The sequence below is a fragment of the Acanthochromis polyacanthus genome, chromosome 5 (assembly GCF_021347895.1).
Source record: "Acanthochromis polyacanthus isolate Apoly-LR-REF ecotype Palm Island chromosome 5, KAUST_Apoly_ChrSc, whole genome shotgun sequence".
Taxonomy (NCBI): domain Eukaryota; kingdom Metazoa; phylum Chordata; class Actinopteri; family Pomacentridae; genus Acanthochromis; species Acanthochromis polyacanthus.
Genome location: NC_067117.1, coordinates 18,375,731 through 18,398,806, shown reverse-complemented (window position 1 = coordinate 18,398,806; position 23,076 = coordinate 18,375,731). Strand labels below are relative to the sequence as shown.

The following is a 23,076-nucleotide window of genomic DNA, read 5'->3' as shown; positions in this document are numbered from 1 at the left end:
CTGTTTTCAGGAGTTTTACTCTTAGTTCATTAAATTCTCCCTTAATCACTTGGGGAATCATTTATAAAACATTGCGTCGGATCCATACTAAAAGTTTGCGTGAAATGGGCGTATGCCCTTCGCCCCTGATTTATAAAACTGTGCATAAGTACAGCTGCACGCAATTTCTTGATAAATCAGACACCAGCTGGAAGATCGCGCAGGTGGATCCACCTCACATTCCGCCCACAACACACCCACATTTTACCATGAATGGTCAATGCAAAGTAACTCATGAATGTATCTGTATATAAATAAGCTGCTGATCCACGGCATTTTACGTAGCGCCGGCCGGCAGTCTTTTCACTGCTGTGCGTCAGGTTGAATGAATCATGTGTTGACCCAGGCCACCCTGCCACTAAATTTGTTATGATCATGTCCGATGTACAAATAATTTGTACACCGATTGAATGTACATTTTTTTCGGTTCTACAAGTCTAATATGTCATAACAATAAAGGTTTGAGATCAATCTGGTTTCAATTCACCACTTCACCCTCCGGCACTGCCGTTCCCTCTGTCTCCAAAATGTGCTTAAGCAAGCATCAAAGTTGGTGCACCGGTGCGCATATTCTCACGCCAAGTTTGTTTTTAGAAATCACAACGTACACAGTGTACGCCACTTTCTACGCAAAGGTTGTGATTTACACCACTTTCTAGCCCTGTTTTGTGTGTACGCAAGCATCAAGAATGGCGCACATTCTCACGCCAAGTTTGTTTTTATAAATCACAACCTTTGCATAGAAAGTGGCGTACACCACTTTCTAGCCCTGTTTTGTGCGTACGCAAGCTTTATAAATGAGGCCCCTGATGTCTTGTCTAATCTTGAGTAAAGGACAGATATTTCTCCCTCATCTTAAGTGGTATATCTGAACAAAGCTGTGAAGAAAAATAACAAAATTAGCTCGTGTCTGACAGAATGCCATGACTTTAACAGACTGATAAATGCAGCATTTTTATGGCTCTGAAAAGGGTTAAAGCAACATGCAACATGGTTACACTCTGGACCTCAGATAAAAATCACCTGTATTACATTTAAAGAGTGTATGAGTACACAGCAGGCAAACAGCAGGATTTCTACTATCAAATAATGAGAAATCCAGTGGTGAGTATGTGTCACCTCACTGGGTGCAATGACAACAGCTATTTCTGGCACACATCCAAATTAACCCAGCTGGGCTGTTAACACTGAGTGAGTCAGTGATATGGTATTACGGGGGGGCGGGGGGGGGGGGGGGGGGGCGGGGATATCTGAGAAGGTCACAGTTACCGCCAAGCTTTTCTAAAGCTGGGGTAGGCAGCATTCTTCACCTACTCTTGGCTCTATTTACAGGAAAATCATGATGGGAGACTTTTGACACAAATCAGAAGAATGAATAGTAATAGGAACAACGTCCAAAATAGGCAAATGATGTAATGGTGTAAAGGAATAAACAAAGGACTTTTTTCAGGAAAGTGGAGTTTAAATCCTGTGTGAAGCCACAAGTAAATGTTCATTTTTAGCCCGACGATTTTCACTCATTTGAAGCCCATGTTCGTGTGGTTGGAGGAGCTTAGTGCAAGGAGCGGGAGCAGCAGGAGGAGGACATGTTTCACCTTTTCCAGATTTCTGCCTTCTGTAGCTTTAAATATTTGTTTAATTTGTCATTTAGAGGTGTTCGTTCTTCAGAAGAATTGCACTTCCATAATTTGTTCCTTATTCGTTATTGTGTCACAGACTTAAGAATTAGGGCCTCTGTGGTAATTAAACCCCTAAAACAGTTAAAATTACAAATTTAGATGTTTTTTTTCAATGAAAATAATCCCTTGACATAAACCATTGTTTGTGCAGATATATGATGTGCGAGTCCACATTTTGTAGTGGCAAATTGTACTTTTAGACTAATTCAGCCAAACATCGTAGAACCAGAAATCAATTCAGAAGAATAATGATACAGAAAGCCCCATCATGCAAGTTCATCTGATTTGTTGTTTAGGTTTGTTACGTCGTAAATACTAGCCGTTTTACTCTGTGTCTTGGAGACTGTCTATGGTATGCTGCATTTACAAGGTGGAATTGGTACACTGATATCACTGACATTGAAAATATGTTATCACTGACACTGAACCCTTTTCACACTCATGATGCATCCTCCAGCATGTAAAAATACCATATGGACATGTTGACAACAACAAAACAAGATTTTTTACTGAAAGTGGGTTTTTTAAATTAACATCCATCATCTCTGAGGACTGAACATAACAACACTGACAGAAAACCTTAATAATTATAGCCAATGACAGCAGCAAATAACATTTTTTTAATGCCATGTCACTGAGAGAAATGCACCCAAGAACAATAATTTTCTTTGAGAAAGTCTGAACCCATCTTCATAATATATACTGGTCTCATGACTCACATTTGTCAACAGGTAACCCCTCCCAGTCTACTTCACTGCACTACATGAACCCCTACCAGCTCAACGCCTATGCCATGGCTCTGAAAGCTGTTGGGGAGATCATTCAGGACTATGACAGTGACAAGATGTTCCCCGCTTTAGGCTTTGGAGCCAAACTGCCTCCTGATGGCCGGGTGTCGCATGAGTTCCCACTGGTAATCCTCTTCACCTCATTTCACTTTTGATAACTCTGTACTATTCATTTCCACTTCCAAAATAACTGCAGTACATTTTCTTTTTTAATTATTTATGCTAATTCTAATTTATGGATCTTGACTTGCCAATAAGAAATGAGTAAATGACATCTAATAACATCAGCGTACTTGGATAAAGTTCTTGCTTCTTCATTTCATAAATGCAATAATCAAGACCATGAAATTGCCATCATTTTTCCACTGTGTCTATCCTTTTTAGAACGGAAACATGGAAAATCCCTACTGCAATGGCATTGAAGGCATATTAGAGGCGTACCATCAGAGTCTGAAGACTGTGCAGTTGTACGGGCCAACCAACTTCGCTCCTGTGGTGAATCATGTTGCCAGGTGAGAAAACAATGAAAGCCAGGCAACAGTTCCTATATTTATTCTTCCAGTTTAAGTGGCACAGAAACAAAGACATAAGATCTGCTCTTCTATTAGATGTAAGAGCTGTAGAGGCAGTTTCACCTTTACTTTCTTACACATAGTCAGCCTAAAAAACATCTCTTCATTCCATTTGTCAAGTTCGTTGATATCAAGCATCAATGTAATACGGAAAATAAGACTTGTGCACAAATTCAGAATTCAAGTTTGGATTGTCTATTTGACATTTTAGATTTTGTATCCTCTCATTGTTAAACTTGTGATTGTTTCATTAGAATTTCAAACGCTGAACGCACAATGATAAAAAACAATTAAACCCACAAAGATGAAGTCATTAATTTATTTGCAATAATTCATATGCACGGAGACATGCAGACAATGAACGAACTAACGTGTTCGTTTGTTTATTATTAAAAATTCAGATAGAATATTCTTTGTAAAATTGCATCGTTTGCATACATTACTGTAATCACTCAGTCATGTCAACATTTTTCACTAACAGTCTAACTTGGCGTTGATTTCTTTCCCTCCGCAGTTCTCAGACACTTAACTCACTATGTTATGCTTAGAAATGATTTCTGAATGGCTCACAATTCTTATAATTAACAGGCCTGTAGTTGTTGATGTTCAAACTGGAGTGTCAATCAGACTACGTAAACTGTGACGCTATCTTACTGGATTTTTTTGGTTGTGACACCAACCTTCACCTCTTACCGTCATTGTTTCCCTTCACTGTTTCATTTGTTGAGCCCTATCCAAACAATTGTCCATTTCATTACACCAATGCTCTGTTGTAATTCAAAATGTCATTCTGATAAAATGGAGTCACACTTGTACCAATGTGGCGACGAGACACTGCTGCAAGGACACAGAACCTGTTGGTATTTAGCATTTGAACAGGTGAACTCATATAGGAAGAGATTTTGACAAAGGAATTAATCTGTGAACCAAACAGCTTTGTTTTAAGCTCCATCGTTTGGTCTGATTAATTGGTGTGTACTCGTGAGGCATTTTATTGAGTGTTATCTGAAGAACAGCAATGACAAAGAACATTTTTACTGAATTTGCATGCGGTGAAAGAGCATGATAAGGCTTGTACTGTCATGAATTTATTTTCCACGTCAATGTTTCGATAAATCTATTAATAAATCCTCATGTCAGATTTGTTTTTGTATTAAAAAGATAATACAGCCTCCTCTAACCTTTATTTCTCTCTGTGTGTGCAGATATGCGGCAGCAGTGCAGGATGGCTCTCAGTACTTTGTGCTGCTCATCATCACGGACGGCGTCATTTCAGACATGGCCCAAACCAAAGAGGCCATTGTGAATGTAAGAACGAGAATGGGGGGAGATACTGCCTTTTACAGCAGTATTTAAGGGTAGATATGTCCAGTTGCTTGGAATTACCTGAAAGGACACTCACACAAGAAGAACAAGGGGTAAAACAAAAATCACTTTCAATACCAATAAATCTCTTGTTTTATTTAAAGCATAGTCTTGCTTCTTATAGTTACATACAAAATGCAATCGAGAAATTCTGAGACTGCACCTATAAAAAGCAAAAACTGAGCCAGACTTAAATTTGGCCACTGTCTTCTCCAAAGTAGTTTCCCTGTGAAGCGATACACCATTCCCAGCGTTCCTGCCACATTTGGAAAGTGCCCCTGAAGTCCCGTTCTGCAAAACCGTCAAGCACCATCTGTGATGCGCACTGGATCTCCTCCACTGTGTCAAAATGGCAAACCTTCAACTTCAATTTCATTTTAGAGAGGAGGAGGGAGTCACAGGGAGCCAAATCTGGTGAGTGAGGTGGGTGGGGAGCGTAGATTGGGTTGGTACAGGCAAGCAATAATGTTTTATTAACATACTGTGAACGGATGTGCATTGGTGCACCGAATGTTCTCCCTCAGGATATTATGGTAGAATTTGGCATTGGCAGTCTGACCCTGGGCCATGAATTTTGATCGCGCGGTATCATTAATGTAAAACACAACAATGGACTTGCTCTCCATTCCTCTGGTGACCTGATGTGCCTTCCTTAGTCCTGCAGACTGCGAGCTTTTGCACACATAAACCTGATGATCCTCGACTTGCTCAAGTATGAGTTCCATGAGGAAATCACAAATGCCATCTGATAGTGTCCAGAATGGGACTTCCAGAAAATGTTTGAAATGTGGCAGGAGCACTGGGAGAGGTGCATCACTGCGCAAGAAGATTACTTTGAAGTAGATGGTGGCTAAATTTAGGTCAGGTATGATTTTTGTTTTTAATATGGGCAGCTTTGAAACGTCTTGATTGCACTTCATAGAAAAGAATATTGATAACCTATACTTGAGCACCAGTATTAAGCTACACGCAGCAGTCATGTAACTTAATTTAGCATATAGAGTTCAAAAGCTGGGGACATATCCTGGCTCTGGATCATGGTAGCTATATTCGCCTACTAGCACCTGTAAAGTTCACTGATTATTATTATCATTATACAGATCTGTGTTGTTTGTTTGAAGGTGTAAAAACACAGATGAGTTTTTGTAAAATGTGCCGGTTGTCTAGTACCCTCATTTAACTAACGTCACAGTCAAGCATGCAGCATTCCTGTCTTAAAACGAAACTAAGATAATTGACTGTTAGCTTAAGCATCACATTTTCTGTGCAAGACATGTTTTCAGTCGTTTTCATCTGTCAGCTAGAAAGGAAAATAGTATATTTCACAAAATGCCAAAATTATCACATTACATGTCTGCCAGCAGTGAAAATCCTCCTCACGTTTACACATAGCTCAAGGTGGCTTCCTCAAATGTCTTATTTTGTTTGATCAACAGTTCCCAAATCGTACAGACCACAACTCATGATATTCATGTAAAAAGCTGAAACTGGCTCGGTTTAGTGACTGATCAGTGACAGGTAATCGGGCATTAGAATTGTTATCGATTTATTTGCTTTCAATTGTGTTCTCTGTTAATCTAATCTTCTCAGTTAAGCTAATCTTTTAGGCACTAACAAAACATGTCTCAGTTTAGCTCTAGCATTTCCTCAAGAACAACATGTCACCCAGATGTTTTCAGTGGTCGTCATTCCAGTCAACACACAGGAGCTTCATGACAGCAGCATTTGTTCTGCAATATTATATAGCAAAAGAATACCAGAATAATGGCATCTTATGACCAATACTCTTCTAAGATAATTGTTTATTTTAAAACAACTGCACTGCATAAAGTACTGTCAAAATTAATATATGAAATAATGAATCACCTTAAAATTGTTTCCCTTCCTCCCAGGAGACAATTATTAGATGAAGCCTTTTTGTAAGATGTTACTCCCTAGGCATATAATAAAATAAACACAACACTGTGATTTATTCCTCACAGAGCTTTCCTCATACTTGTCCGCACTCCTGTTCTGTCACATCTTTAAATAGCAGGTGGTGGACTTCCTTTCCTTTTCCTCTCTCTCGGTCTCTTCCTCTTTTCTCCGCTCCTCTCCTCCTCAGCCCACCGCAGGCACAGAACACCCAGCAGACTGGATTTAAAGGGAATTTGCGACTGTTAGTCAAAACATTAGAACAGCCACACCTTCCTTTTAAGATCTTGCCTGCTGCTCTATCTCACTGCCTCCACTGCTCTGGTCTACTGATGCTTGCACTGCTTTCCCTTTTTACTCTCCGTGGATCCTGGGTGAGGGAGGACGCAGTGCTGAGGTTATATAAGTCTCATACTTATTCATGCTGAACGGAATCTCCAAGAAAGCAACAGGGTAAGAGCGAATGTGCACACCTCTGGAAAGTGGGCTTATGTGCATTTTGGGAGTGTCCACATAATGCAACAGAGGGGGTTTATCAGTCATAGTTGGTTCTGATACACCACAGCAATCCACCTGTCAGTCACTCAGCAGATCCTCCTCTTCTCACAGCCTGGGTCCCTCCACTGCCTCGTTTTCTGTCTCTCTGTGGAATCATAAGACTCCTCTGCTCACAAACACAAAGACTTTCGCTGTCTCTCTCCATCTTTTCCCCACTCAAAGATCTCTTTGTCTTCATCTCCTGTCTCCATACTTCTGTCACCACATTCAATCTATAACAAAATCCCCTGCTGCCTTTGATTCCTTTCCTTTCTCATCTTTCACTTGTTATCTGTCAGTGCTTTGTGTTTCATCTCTTTATCAGCGCAGGGACCCACTAAAAGCACTTCACTTCAAAACCATTTTACCTCCGTTCACTCCGTATTGGATGCAGGACTTGTTTGGTAAGAGGTAATGTTTAAAGTTTGCAGCACAGAGAAAAGAGTAGGAGAAACAATAAAAGACCTACATTTATGTAGAAATGGGTGCATTTTGTGACTCAATTATCCATTTGATTTGAAGGACATAATTTTGGCTGTTATGGGCTGGTTATAGAAGCAGCATTGCAGAACGTCTAAATATACAGCACTACACGTAATGTCTTCATGGTTGATTTACTCTTCACATAATTCCGACAGGATCCAAATTTGAGTGGTAATAATTCTTGCATATGCTGTGACCTTGTCATGGTCTTTGCACATTGCAGTCTGCATGTAATGAAGTTAAGCGTATTGTACAATAATTGACTATTTGCCATGCTCCTTACCATTAATTATTGTTACTACACCTGCCAAGTTGTTCATTCTGGCATAGCATACATGTCGTTTCCAGTCATAACAAGGGCAGCATTACCACTGAGTACTTATTTTTCAATAAATTATTGTCTTCTATGTCCAAGTGGACCAAATCAGCTTTTCTTTTTCATCATTTGTATTCATCTAACTTTAGTGCCAATGTATGGAACAAGGTCCAGGTGGGCGTGTTATCAAGGCAGAAACCACAAAGTCAAAGGTCATCGGTCATCATTTATTTCATACATCCACCTGCTTCCGTGCCTTGGAATAAAGGGTGGTAGGCCACATGATTTTATTTTTGTACAGTATGGTGAATATCACAACAACTAGAGTAGCAATGTGGGTGTTGCTGGAGTGTTACCTTCTCTAAGCCTCATTAAAGAGCAGCACAAAGCTACTAACATTTACCAAAACTTTCATAGCATCCAGGTTCAGCAAGGAGTGAAAAACATCTATTACGCAGTACAAATCAGCCAATTCTTTCATGCAGAATAACCAGTGCAAGTAACATTTGTAACATCAGTAAGTCGATGCAAACGCAGTTAATGTTAGAGCAGATAGACAACTTGTTTCATTTCCTACAGTTTTGTTTGTGTGCTTTTGATTTTGAAAATGACACCCGATAACCCTTTAAATACCAAGCAGCACATCACTTTACTATGTTAACAAATAATAAGCGTGACAGGCCTTGCTTGTATACGGTAGATACAGTTACTCAGCTATGATTAGAAAATTGTTCTTTTAGGAAAGAGCTTAAGAGACAGCATATTATTCCATATTCTTATTTTATTCAGCCAGTTAAGAGAGAGCCTAAAGTCAGCTACAAGAGCTGGTGGAGCGTTTATAAAGGTGACTGTTGGATGTCAGCTAATACAAGTTTGGGTGGAAAGTTTGACTCTGAGACAAGTAATATGTGATTTTTGAAGCAGTTTCATGGATGCATTAATTTGGCAGTCACTTGAGTTGCAGATTAATGCTGCCTTGGCATATGTGCTCTGTGAGGTCTTGTAATATGAATTACAATGATTTAAGAGTTGACTGGATGTTGAGGTCTCGTATAAACTTTATATTGAGTTGAATAAATGCTGAATGCACAATGTTAAACATATTTTATGTGGCGATAACATTTGCTGTAGATAATTATAGACTGTCAATAGTAAAGTATGTGACATTGAAACATTATTTCTATGCTCCTTTCTACAGGATTCACTCTGTCTACATGTCAGCAACAGAGGACTGTGAGCTTGTATTTAATAGCTGTCTGGTCTTGTCAATACAGAATGTGCTACTGCTATGTGAGTGAACAGTTAATGTCTGCACTCACTTTTTAAGGGTCCTCAGTCTGCTGCCGTAATCGCTCTACCTCTGAAGCGGCCACTGAGAAATGGTCTAAAAACACTGTGTGGACAGTACAGTCACTTCTCTAAACACATATCCATACACCTGCTTGTTACACACCTACCGAAGCATACACATGCATGACATTTAGATTTAAGAAACTCCTCCAGAGTGAGCAGTTGGAATAATGGGTGTTGATTCAGGCCTTGTTATCCTGTCTCATTAGAGTGGATCTCTGCTGGTAGACAGGGTGACAGGAGGATGGCAAAAGTGGGGCATGGTGGAATGCCAGGTTATTTTTGGTGGCGTTTGATGTTCCGATGTGTGTGTGTGTGTGTGTGTGTGTGTGTGTGTGTGTGTGTGTGTGTGTGTGTGTGTGTGTGTGTGTGTGTGTGTAACTCTGGCTATGCACTCACACATGGGTATCTGCAAGTGTGAATGTTTGTGAGTGCATGTGTGTGGGAGGACAGGCACTGACAGGAGTTGTGTTGAATACTGATAATCGCATTGATGTGATGCGGGTGAGGTAGTGTTGACAAAAACTGCTCTCATCCCTGTGGCAATAAGAGGTTTCTTGATTTGCCACAGTGTATTTGTCCTGTGCCAGAGATTAAAAAAACAAACAAACAAACACTTAATATGATGGCTTTGTGACAGTATGTTCCTCCAGGAAACTTGTTACACATAATAGCAGCTTTTGCATTGAGCGTTGATGGTGTCACCGATCTACAAAGACCGCCTTCAGATATGTTTAGGGTATTTAAAATACATTGCTTGGAATAATCATTGAGATATGTTTTCCCCTCAAAAAATTAAAATCCCAACATTAAAGTTGTGTAAGACTGGAACCTGACTGGCAACCAAGACAGTTATGACAAAATTAGCTTATGTGAGAAAAAATGATATTTAAGATGAGCGCTGAGAAAATTACATCCTTCAGCAGATGTTCTATATGTGAAAATGGCATTTCAATGTCCTAATCTACACATGCATTATTCTGTACAGTGAAGCTCAATAATGCAAGTGACAAAACATTTGTAGAGGAAAAAAAAAACAAAAAACAAAACAGAAGCGGTGTGACTCTGTGGACAGTAGTGTCAGTTCCCTACCTCTTTGGTTCATACTGAAAATATCAACAACTACCTGATTATGAATTTTTACAGAAATTCATTGTATCCATAGGATGAATCCTACCAATTCCTAAAAACTTTGACTTTTCATGTAGTGTCACTGGCAGCTCAAATTCAATATCTTCTTGACTGATGCAAATTTTGTGTGGACTCATGGTTCTGAGGTTACGTATCCTAAAGACTTTGAACGTCTCTCCTGTCTTTACCTTTAACACCACTCTTGTATAAAAGAACCTGACGAATATTGGAAGGATTACCATGAAACTTGATCTACAGACAGGCAAAAAACTAAAAGAAAAACAGAAATAAAATGTCCGTGTCACATGCCCAGTACTGAATGCTCCTTGGCATGTATTCTCCAAGTCTCTGGAACTTTAGGTGAAAAATTCACCATTTTTCCAGAAGACATTCCCTAAATTGGTATTTTGAAGATAGTGGTGGAGAGCACCGTTTAAGACATTGGTCTAAAATCTCCCATTTGTGTTCATTTGAGTTGAGATGTGACAGCTACAAATGTCATAGTTCATAATTCTCATCATCTCCATACCCATTAAATCATTTAGTGATCCCTGGAAAAGACTACCACCATCAGGACTGAAATGTTTCATCATAGGGTATAGGTGATCACTCAGAACAACCTTGTATTAATTGACAGTGACCCTTTCCTCTGAGGGGACTAGCATGGATGCAAACCATGCCAGAAAAATGCCCCTTATAGTCTAATACAGTCATCAGATGCCCTCGTTGTAGGGTTAAGAGTCTAAGTTTTTCTTCAATTTGTACAGCACTGTGGAACTGTATTAGATAGATCCTTTCAAAAATAATGCCATGAACAGTTCATCAGATTACTTCACACAAAAAGAAAAAAATAAAATCAATCAATTTGTTTGAGGCGTCTGGAGAACTTGTCACAGTGTTTCTGTATGATGTAGAGATCAGGGGCTTTGTTAAGGCCATGACATGTGTTGCAGGACTCCTTTTTTTGGTTCTGATGTCATGTTTGGGGCTGTTGTCATGCAGCAAAATGAACTTTTCTGTATATTTATGAGCAAACACCTGAAAATCTGTTGACATTTCCATCATCTTTTGTCATATTTTGTGAACAAAGCTCCATCTCGTTAGCCTAGCCGCGCTAGACCCAGGTCTGAATACGCAAGGGTCTAGGAACTCTCGACAGGGAGGGAGGCGGGCTAAAAGGTTGTCTTTCAAATCACTCTGCAGCAGTTGGGTAGGTATACAACCAATCACCGCAACGAATAGGCTGACGTAGTTCCTAGAGCGCTGGAAATCAGAGGATGCGGGAGTTCGGTGAAGTCTTATTTATCTTTCTTATCTTATCCTTTGTTTATCTTTCAAGTTGAATTTTAGCTTCAAATCTTTAAGGGCTGTGGCCAAAGCTGAGTCGAAAGATAACTGTTTATTGTGCGCAGCCATCTTCTTGTCTATCCTTTATCCTTGTTTCTATGGTTGTTTCCGGTTGTTTCTGTCAGAATCATCGGCCTCTGTCGTCACTTAGTTACGTCCGCCTTCTGACTCTACACTTCATGGTGATTCGTCCGGCCAGTTTTAGGAGCATCCAACCTCGAGGCTTACCGAGGGTAACTAGACCCACCCTGGCAGAGAATTAAATTCATTGCCATGGGCTAGCGCGGCTAGGCTACCATCTCGTACAAGTACGTACACATTAATTGTTGCAGATGGTGCACACACACTCACAGAAAACATCCCACACAGACTGTTAAATCACAGCAGGCTTCATTTGAGAATCAATTTAAATAAAATAGCGTGACCACATCATCACAATGCAATTCCAACAAGGGTTAATATACCATGATATTGAAGTATTTTCCAGTCTTTATGTTCCATTAATCTTTATCATTTGCTGTTTCTATTCAGTGTTTTTCTATCTAGGTTTTGCCTTTGTTTCAAAGCATTTTTCTCCACAGTTACGAGACTAAACGCAGCGTTATCTGATTGGAGGTGTGGTCTGGGGGTGGTTGGGCGGGTGAATGAGGAGTGTTGCTGTACTGACTGAAGTTGGCACCTCCTCCCTCTCCCTCCACTCCTGGCTCATAAATGCAGTTTTCCACCCACTGCTATGTTAGACTTTATCAAGATGTCTACCCGCAGACTTTTTTTTTGTCTCCTCTATATAGACAAATGCCTCAACTAGCATCTTACAGTTTTAATGTCAACACAGTTACTTTTGCAGGTCAGCATTTTGTCCATCCTGGCTGTGAATTCTGAGATAAATTCAATCATATCTCTGTGTGAAAATAGTTTTATGCAAGGAGTCCGCTTTGGAGAGATTGGTTTTTATATTATCAAAACAGTGTCAGCACTGAAACTACTGGCCTGCTGGCCCAGCATCTCAGGTGGTGCGGTTAGTGTTGTCAGTGACTTTAATCTCTGCTCCTTTTCCTGATAACCAGCAGTCAGTGGGCAAACACAGAGTGCCATCCCAAGATAAGAGCTGTGGTACACTGCTATGACAGAAAACTGGACATAAAATATCTGAGATAAGGCAAGCAGAGACAAAAAAAGTTTGAGAACACATCAAGTTTCACATTAACATCTCACTGTGTCAGCCTCTCTCTCTCACTCTAACTCACCCTCTTTTTTCCTTCTCTCAAGGTCTTTTCTTGCTTTAAAAAGATCACTCAGCTAGTTAATGGGTGTTACAAAACATTAGTGTGGCTGTAATCTATGTGGGCGAGCATGTAACTGGTGCAATGCCATAATGTCAGAGCAGTGTCACAGTAATGAGCACTACAAGTCAGCGGTGATATGCTTTTTTTATTTCTCTATAGGGCGCCAAGCTTCCGATGTCCATCATCATAGTTGGAGTGGGTCAGGCTGAGTTTGACGGTACAGTGACTTAACTTTAACAGCAGTATCAATGTATTGTGAAATATTCAACAAATTTATTATAGCAAAAACAGGGCAGAACTCGTATCCAATTTCTGTTGATGTTATTTTATACTATCTACAGTTTTCAAGTCAGTAAAATAGATTAAAACATCAAATAACTGAAATTTTAATTCATACAACTCACACTCCTTTGTGACTACAGCCAGTGCTAACCTTCCTGGCACTCATTCTGAGAAATAGCTGAGAGAAAATGACTGTACCAACTAATCTGAGTCACTAGAGAAGCGGATGCGTAGGTGGATGCAGGGATAATTGTAGAAGAAATGGCTGAGGTTAATTGTTGGGTTTGCAGTGTTTAGTGCTGATGATTCTAAATTGTAAACAGGCTATAATAAAGCACTTATTAGTTGATTAGATGTGCTAAAAAGACATATTACAGCTGTACAGCTCTGCATTCTTTTTCTCTCCAAACACAAAAAGATAATGCATTAATGCCACATGCGATATCTAAACCATCAGTAGGCTCTATCCTAAAGGCAGCTGTCTTTGCCGAGCCCTCACACTGTGTGTGTGTGTGTGTGTGTGTGTGTGTGTGTGTGTGTGTGTGTGTGTGTGTGTGTGTGTGTGTGTGTGTGTGTGTGTGTGTGTGTGTGTGTGTGTGTGTGTGTGTGTGTGTGTGAACTTGTGTCTTCCAGCTATGGTGGAACTAGATGGTGATGACATCAGGATCTCATCCCGAGGGAAGCTGGCAGAGAGAGACATTGTGCAGGTGACTGCCCTTCACAGTATGAAAAAAAAAAAAAAACCTGACTGTATTCACTGCAGACATCAACACCAGGAAGAGGCAAACAAGAGTGGGGTTCAAGTTCACGGAATCTAAGAAAGCACACAGAATCTCAACTACAACCATGTGTAGATAGCACACAGCGCTCGAGTATTTAGGGACATTTCTGCCTTTATTACGCAGCACTGTATAGTAACAGACAAGACAGAATACAGCCCCTATAAAATGCATTCACCTCCTTTGAAGGTCTTCCCTATATATTGCTTTTCAAACTTGAATCGTAATCAGTTTACTTTAGCTTCTTGACAAGAAGTCATAAAAAGACCCTTTCATGTGAAAATGAAAACAGTCTTTGATAACATAATGTCAAGTAATTAAAAATCTATCACGTAAAACAGGCAAATGCATAAGTATTCACTGCTCGTAGTCAGTATTTAGTAGATGCACCTTTGCCTGCAATTACACCATTAAGTCTGTGTGCATAGGTCTCAGTCAGCCATTGTTTGCTCGAGCTCTGTCTGATTACATGTAGAATGTAAGCGAGCAGCCCCTTTCAAGTGCAGCCACAAATTGTCAGTAGAATTGGGTTTTGACTTCTGACTCGTCCACTTGAGAACATTCCCTTTGTTGTCTTTAAACCATGCCTGTGCACCTTTGTCTCTGTGCTTCAGGTCATTATGCCGTTTGAAAACAAATTGTCTCCCTAGTCCCAGTTCACTTGCAGACGGCACCAGGTTGTCCAGAATATCTTTATACTGCTGCATTCATTTCAAGCCTTCTAGGGCAGGGATGTCAAACTCATTCCACAAAGGGCCGGTGTGGCTGCAGGTTTTTGTTCCAACTAAGCAGCATCACACCAGACCTGACTCATTTAATCAACCGATCTCAGTCTCCAGACAGGTGATTGGTCAGACTGTGTGCTGTAGATATGTTGGAACTAAATGCTGTAGCCTAGAGCACACAGTCTGACCAATCACCTGTCTGGAGACTGAGATTGGTTGATTAAATGAGTCAGGTCTAGTGTGATGCTGCTTAGTTGGAACAAAAACCTGCAGCCACACCAGCCCTTTGTGGAATGAGTTTGACATCCCTGTTCTAGGGCCTACTGCAGAACGCCTCCCCACATTATGATGCTGCCACCACCATGCGTCACCGTGGGGATGGTGCGTTTGTGATTATGTGCAGTGTCTGGTGCCAAACATAACATTCAGTCTGATGGGCAAAAAGCTACATATTAGTCCCATCAGACTAAAGAACTTTCTTCTTGGTGGCTTCAGTGTCCCACATGCATTTAGGTAAATCCTAGTCTTGATTTAATCCGATTTTTTTTTTCCGAACTAGCTCTGGTTTGCAAGAGTCACCGATGTCTTGGTGGCATTCCTCACTAGTCTTGTTGTTGGACAGTTGCTCAGTTTTTGATTACAGCCTGCTCTAGGTAGATTTACACATGCCAGAATCCTTCCATTTATCAATAATGGATTTAACTGCACTCCACAGGATATTAAATGTCTTGTAAATTTTATTGGATTCATCCCCTGACTTATGCTTTCCAATAACCTTTTTGCAGATTTATTTGAAGTGTTCTTTTGTTTCCTGGTGTAGTTATAACCAGGGCCACTGTCTAACCAGTGACTCGGTCTTCCAGAGGCTTGTCTTTATACTGCAATCACTTGAGACACATTCACTGCACTCAGATGAGCTCTCTTTCACCAATTGTGTGACTTCAAGCACCAGCTGGCTTCAGCTGTTAAATTAGGTCAGTCACTTTAGAGAGGTCGAATGGTTATGCAATCACCTATTTCAACATTTTATATTTTTATTTAACTGACATTACTTTGAAGAAATCTGTTTATACTTTTATATGAAGTCTTTTTTTCCACATTCTTGTCAGAAAAGGTCAATTAAATTGACAATGATTCAGTGTTGAAAAGCAATAAAAGGGGAAAACTTCCATGGGGGTGATTACTTTTATCGGAACTAATATAGTCTTTAGCCACCAGATATGGATTGCCACTTATAGGCAATTTGTTCCTTATTTTCACATTTGCATTTTGCATTAATTTCAGTTGTGCTGGTTCATTAAACAGCATCTGTCAGTAAAGGCAGATGAGGACATCAGTGAGCTTCCTGTAATTTCCAATGAAGACACAAACACAATCTGATATTTACGGACTTGAAGAAAAATGTTTCAAACAATTATCACATTCTTTCAATTACATCATTACCTTTCTGCTTCCATAGTGTAAAAACTGAAGAGTTAAGTGCCCTATAGAGAGCAAAGGACAATATGCAAGGTTACCTGAAGTCTTTATAGCAGATGTAAACCAAGATGTCTTACACAGTGTCAACTTCTTTTTCATGCTCTTATCTACTTCTAAATTGATCACTAGATAAGATGCATCTGGGTTTGAATGGTTTACTAACTCTACTAAGTAATTAACAGAGGGATATGTGCTGTGACAAGTTGTTGATCAAACTCTAGAAAGAAAACTTGTCTTTTCACTTTATCTCATTATATCCTCTCACTCCTAAGGGAAGCCAGAGCACAGGATTAGTGATGGATGAGCATCCTAAAGCTTGCAGGATCCTGCAAATGTTGACTAACATGGGGGCTTAAACATGAGCCTCCTGGATTTCTCCATTTAGTAGCTCCCCCAGGCTCCAAAACCTACTTGTATACATTGTCAAACAATATTGCAAGCTTTTGATAAGTCACAACAGTGGTATGAAAACCCTAAATTGTATTACGTTAGGCAGGTAAAAAAAAACATATGTTTCGAGTACAGTGTGCAAAAATCACATCAGTCTTTGTCTACATGTGTCATAATTTTTTATGTCTCTTGTTTTTCCTCAGTTTGTTCCCTTCAGAGATTATATGGACCGGACGGGTAACCATGTGTTAAGCATGGCGCGGCTCGCTAAAGATGTGCTGGCAGAGATCCCCGACCAGTTCATCTCTTACATGAAGAGTCGGGGGATCAAACCCAACCCGGCGCCTCCTCCCTACACACCGCCCGGACACCAACACCACCACACCCAGATCTGAGGGCCTCCTCTTGGCGATTCCCTGAGAACTGACAGCATGCGGCAGCCACTCAGAGTCCAGTGGGAACTCTCTGCCTCCTGCTTTTTTGGTGCAAATAGGAGACGGCGCACCAGGAGATGGGTGTTGAATTTCGTGCTGTACCCTCCCAGTGACTACTGGAGCAGTATTTTGTTTTTGTTTGAGGTTTTTTTTCTGTGATATATTCTTTTGGTTGTTGTTTCTCTTGAAGAGAGACTACACATTTTTCAGGACTTGTTGGTGAAAGCCTTTTAGGCAGTGACTGTTTCACGTCTAATTTGACAGCAGGTTGGTTCAAAAAGGTCATGTTGTGGTTAAAACTTGTGCCTGTCTGTGGTTGTTTCTCTAAGTGTATCAGGACATGTGAACTTTGACCTAAGCCTTGCTCGTCAGTCATTGGTGTGGCCTAATTCAGTGACATTTTTTAGGCACCTTTTCCCTTCTGGAATAAGTTTTTATATCTGGGGATTATCTCCGTATCTGCTAATGCAACAATTATGATGGAGGGAGAACTACAGGAGTGTAGTTTACAGTTTATACAATGAAAATTAATCAGGCTTTTCGTACCATGATGTGTCACCTTCTGTCCTCTTTATTAAGTAAATGTTTATAAGAGCATGATGTATGAGAATTTAACCCCCATATCCCAGTATTTATTCACAAATGTTATTCAGAGCGGCATGGACATTTGATAGATCTTTTTTGAATATCATCAACTTCATTCATTTTGAAGTGGTCACCATTAATTTATGTTTGCATATGAAAAGCACAACCTGTCTCTATACCAAGTACAAGAATGAGGATGATGCTTGCTGGTTAATCATATTTAATCCTTGTGAGTGCTGCTATTTGTTGTTTTTGAAGAAAATACTCCTATTATTCATGTAGGTGAAATGTTTCTGCACTGCAGCTATAATTCAATATATAACACTGTTGAATGCAGGTGAAATTAAGGTTCTTTTTCAATACAGAAACATTTCCATCACAGAGGATGTTGCACATGAAGAGCATTAAGTAATTTATAGTCGCTGCTTTCAAATTCCTAACCCTGTAACTTCTTTAAAATCCACTTCTTTGCCGATTTTGAAACACACAATAGATGAAAAATGCATTAGCACATAAAGAAAACACAGAATTTATAAAGGAACTTTTTAAAAAGGGCATGCAATATAACTAAATGGATAACAGTGCTATCTGAGGCTGAATTACCAACCAGACAGTGACCTAGAAGCCCACAGCTTCACTGTGAGGCAATTTGTTGACGTAATTTCTTTAACTGCCTTGTGTCAAAATGATATCACATTTCAGTTGGTATTTTACATAGACTAGCTGACACACAGCAAATATTAGAGCAACCAGTTGGCCTGTAGGTAATTATGTTCCAGCCCTGATACTGTCTCCAACGCACAACCTCTACAACCCAGACACTTCCACCGACACTAGAAATCAGTAAGCCTCCAGTGATCACGCATCAGCAGCCACATAACCTCCATCGTCATAAACTCTCCTCTAGAGATTTCCATTTAATACTGAGCTGTCCTTTCTGTGCTATATCACAAGTATCTGGTGGCAGACAGTTCAAAAGTCATCCCCAGAGAGAGACTTACATTTAATACATTTAATGCGCAAGTAATTCCATCACGTGCAAAACGCATTATCAATCTGTCGACACCACAGGGGAAGGAGGGCATCTTTTCATATTTGTCTTGGTTTGGCTTTCTGTAGCCTGCTCCCATGTGTGACATTGGTTTAGTGTGAAGAAATAAAAACAAATTGGCTTCCACATAGCGAATCCAATTTTTGCAGCATCAGTAACGAAGCTTGTAATCTCAGATCCCTCCTTTGCACAATGACGCAACAATAATCCCTGACAGCTCTGTGATGTGTCGCCTTAAAACTGGGGGAAAAAAATACTGAGAGGAATTCCAAAGCATATGATCCATATGAATGAATCATATCCTTTTGATCATTGAGTCTGTATAGTAGTGTGTAGGATTACAGCAGTAATAAGGAAAGAAAAGTATGAAATTAAAGTACAGAACATATTGTATCATCATCAGATAGATTATTTCTCATTGTTTATTATACTTTAGCTATGTTTAGCTTTCTACTTAAAAGAAACAGGAAACCCTGAGTTTAAAAAAAAAAAAATCACTGAGAAAAACTACAACTGGAAGCATCCATAGACATGTTGCAAGAAAAGGGATTTCCATGGGATGCAGAATCTCCATTTTCCACTTTTAGCTGTGTGGGGGCTTTAGAGATGGCAGTGCAACACTTTGTTCTGGACTGAAATATCTTAATAACTCATGGACAGATTTTTACTTAATCCATTTCAGGCTTTGATGAATCCCTGAGGGTGATTCTAATGAATGTAGAGAATCCTTCACTTTTTTGGGCAGCTTCACCATGTGAAAAAAAATAATCTGTCTGTTCAATCCAAAAACCCTCAAATTAGTTTTGGGAATTCCCATTCCAATTAGCCTCAGGTTTATTTTGTCTATAGTGGTATTCACAAATATTAGCATGGTAATATGCCTGAGTAAGGTGTACTGTGGACATTATCTGCTAAACATACACACATCACTCTTACCATTGTGAGCATGTTGGCATTTAACTGAACAATTTAGTGCTAAAAGCCACGTTTCAATTGAAACTTCCTGGAACTTTTAGTCCTAGAGACTTTTTTCAAGGAACTAAAATATTCCTTTGGACTGTTAGTTGTCAGCATTGCTGCCATTCTCTAAAGACCTGCAAAGATTAACCAAATCTACTGAAGTGTGAAAAGGTGACAATTTTTACATGGAATTTTTGTACAAAACATACAACAGTAATGACGCCATATAAACTGACAGACAAGACAGACAGCAACAGCAGTTAGCATGTAGAAGATCCAAGTCATGCTGCTATTGGGCAAGTAAAACCATTTGGTGTTACTTCAGGAGTAACAAAGCACCAGCAACACAAGACTGAAAGAAAACAAATTTTATGGGCTATTGCAAATACTGACCATGAGATGATTGAAGCCTTTATTATAATCAGTGCACATCCATACACAAACAGCTGCGGACACCCATGGACATGTAGTTCTTGTTATTATACGACTTTTCTAGACCACAGAAGTTCACTTGGAAGGCTCCATAGGTCTACGTATTCATACTACTGCTGAGCACATCCACTACTCCATTTGCAGCGAAGTTGCTGTGCAGACTTTCTGCACCGACACAAATTTACAAACATGCAGATGTGTGCAGAGGGGTCAGGGCAGACTCTTAGACTTGGGGAGATAAAATATACATGACAGGAACCACCCTAGCAGACTCTCACACACTTAGCATAAAGTGGACTAAGACATTCTGAGCAAAACAGCAGTGTTCAGTGCTGCAAACAAGGTCCTAAACTTTCAGAAACTATACTATCCCCAAGACCATTCTGGGTGGTAAAATAACTTAGACCCTGGTCTGAATGTTCCTAGTCCCCAGGGAAAAGTTCCTGCAGAGGAAACGCAGCTTCACATAACCACTAACATGACATTAGACTCTTACTGCACCATTTGCTTTTCTCTTTTCTAATTAATTGGCTTTGCCTCCTTGCTTAACATTCATGTGCCTCTCGCTGCTGTAGAGGGTATGAAAAGAAAAAAAGAAAACTCTCAAGCAAAGCTTAAAGGTGGAGTAACAGATCGCAGGAAGGTGTCTTCTTTTTAAAATGACAAACCGATGAAAAAGCAGAATTTATTTGAGCTGAAAAGATTCCATTCAAGTGTCTAATGTAGCAAACTAAAGGCCTTAATGATGTGAAAGGCAGTCACTCCATCTCATTTAGTTGTGTACTGAGCAGTTCAGGTGGATAAGTAGGGCTCTTTGGTGCAGTACAAAATTATTAAATGGTGGTCAAAATGGGAAACAGCAATCTGGTTGATCTTTTGTGAAGCGTAAAAGAAGCAACAGTTTAAATGTAAGACTTCAACATGGATTCCTGTTAGAATGTAAAGTGTAATGTAACAGCTGGTTTGCACATATCCCATCTACACTTAATCTTCAAGAGGAGTGCTTACTGTATATGTTTGATATATTTTTTGAGATATTATATATAATATATATTATTATTTTTGAAGATTATACGACAAGCCATCGCAATGACTTCATCTCCTCTTCAAGCCCTTATTTATTAGAATGGTAATCAGCTGCATGTTTACTTAAGGTACAATAAGAGTGTTTTGTACACGGTGCCACCATCTGTAAAATAATGGACCCAACCCCACCCGATTACATGCATTTCTGTGCCAGACTTGGCAATAACGTTGGACTGTATGCTATCTCTTCTCTCTTGTGCCTGGTTCTTCAAACATTTGTCATGCCAGTGGTTAGAAAAACTGTAGCTAACTTGCATGTTACAGTTAAACCTTTTTTAAAATCATGTTTATTTTTTGGTCTTATTTCACAGTTTATCTTTATTGTTTATATCTCTTGAGTTCACTGATTTGCATGACTCCCTAATTTCCATTTAAAGGGTTTTTATTGTACATGATTATTGTCATATGGTGGGTTGTGAAATGCTTTGTATTGGATTGCCTTAAATGAAAATTAAAAACTAACTACTTTTATAAAAGTTCTTGGAGAGTTATGCTTTGATTTTGGTGGACAGTGGTGGCTGTAAAATCCGTGATGATGAGGTTAGTTTTAGAATTTAGGTCAGGCTGTTGGTAGTGTGTCGGATATGGTGAGAACATCCTGTTTGGAAAAATGTAGCAGCCTGTTTTTTGGATTAAATTATACAGTATCTGTCAATCATCATCAGCCATACAAGAGCTGAGCTGAGGTCTACACAGTCGGTTTCTGCATAACCGTCCTCTGAGAATTTGCAAAACTGCTGTGTGAGAATTTTTTATATTTTTTTGCGGTTCATTTAAAATTGGATATCAGTCTGTTTCAGAGCTCAAATCATGTTAAATTTCTTACCTTGAAACAACTGAAATGAACCCATAAAAAAATGGAACCTGCATCTTTAATGAGCATAAAAATCTGGCTTTAGAGGTTAAGTCACCGTACAGGAATAGAACATACCAAGTAGTGGTTAGTGAGCCACAAAAGATGCCTTCAGGCTTGATTTTTTATTTTTTAATTTTGCATATTTCAACTCAGCGATCAATGAAAAGTACCAAAAGATATATTTTTCAAGGAGAACATCAAAACCGTCTTACATCTTTATGCAAGTATTGCATCTTCCACAGACAATCAAAACTTCTCTCTTCTTACTTAATCAGGACACTACAGCTGTTTTAAAGCTAAATTGCCTGGACATCTTACTCTCCTCATATAGAAACTACCATGTAAGGTTGGTTCATTATTTGGCCATCATAACAACTACTTTCTTAATTAGAGCATTTACATCTGAATAAGAAGACAAGTTACAAAGTGTAGATGTGAATTAGTTCTGTTAAGTCCTAATATGTAATTACAATCAGTGTAAGAGGTTTCCACATGCAGTTAGACACTGGAGTTGTAACCACCTCCTCTCTGAGCTGAGCCATCTCTGAATACTACAATAAAGGATTTTTGCAAACATCTGTCAGTGAAAGAACATATTTTCAGTCCTTATGATTGCATCTAAATCTGTTTACAGATAAATTTATTAACCTGAAGAGACTTATTGGGTGTCTGAAGGTGTCCTGCAATTTACTTTTCAAGCTGAACTTCCACCTTTTAAACAGCTGTTATCTTGTTTTAATAAAAGTTAAGAAAAAGACCATGTTAAATGCTGTCACAATGTGAAAAATACTTAGACTGGTGACAGATTGAAAGAAAAATAGAATAAATGAGTGGAAAACCTTGAATGCACTTGCCTCCATATGTTCCGTCCCTGCAGCTGAAGTATCTGTCAAGGCCCACTGAAGCTGTTCTGGGAAGTTTGAATGACTCAACACCAAAGACAGTTATTGTTCATCCTTTTCATTTGTCACCCATCTGTACAGAGGTGCCACCTATTTTCACTTCAAAACAAGCCATCCATCAACAGTGAAAAAAAACTGTTTAACAACAGGTGGTAATTGAGTTCATTTGAGTTTCTTTTAAGATGGTATAGAAAAAGCAGGGTACCATTGGAAACTAAAACATCTAACATCTGACTGTTTGCCGCTGCTCTCTTTCTTCAACTATCACTTGTCTATCCAGTTTGTAACAAAGATTCCCAAGTTTTTCT

At 39.4% G+C, this 23,076-nt stretch overlaps 1 protein-coding gene across 6 annotated transcripts in view; it reads left to right on the top strand.

The window, feature by feature from the left end:
- Positions 1 to 21,489, top strand: part of cpne5b (copine Vb) — a 142,261-nt gene extending 120,772 nt beyond the window's left edge. For all 6 annotated transcript variants that reach the window (XM_022209449.2, XM_051948199.1, XM_051948201.1 and 3 more), the window contains 6 exons: positions 2,450 to 2,631; positions 2,891 to 3,018; positions 4,284 to 4,386; positions 12,967 to 13,024; positions 13,723 to 13,796; positions 16,666 to 21,489. In XM_022209449.2, the coding sequence (XP_022065141.1) occupies positions 2,450 to 2,631; positions 2,891 to 3,018; positions 4,284 to 4,386; positions 12,967 to 13,024; positions 13,723 to 13,796; positions 16,666 to 16,857 (737 nt within the window). In that variant the 3' untranslated portion in view covers positions 16,858 to 21,489. The remainder of the gene's footprint in view (positions 1 to 2,449; positions 2,632 to 2,890; positions 3,019 to 4,283; positions 4,387 to 12,966; positions 13,025 to 13,722; positions 13,797 to 16,665) is intronic.
- Positions 21,490 to 23,076: the final 1,587 nt, after the last annotated feature.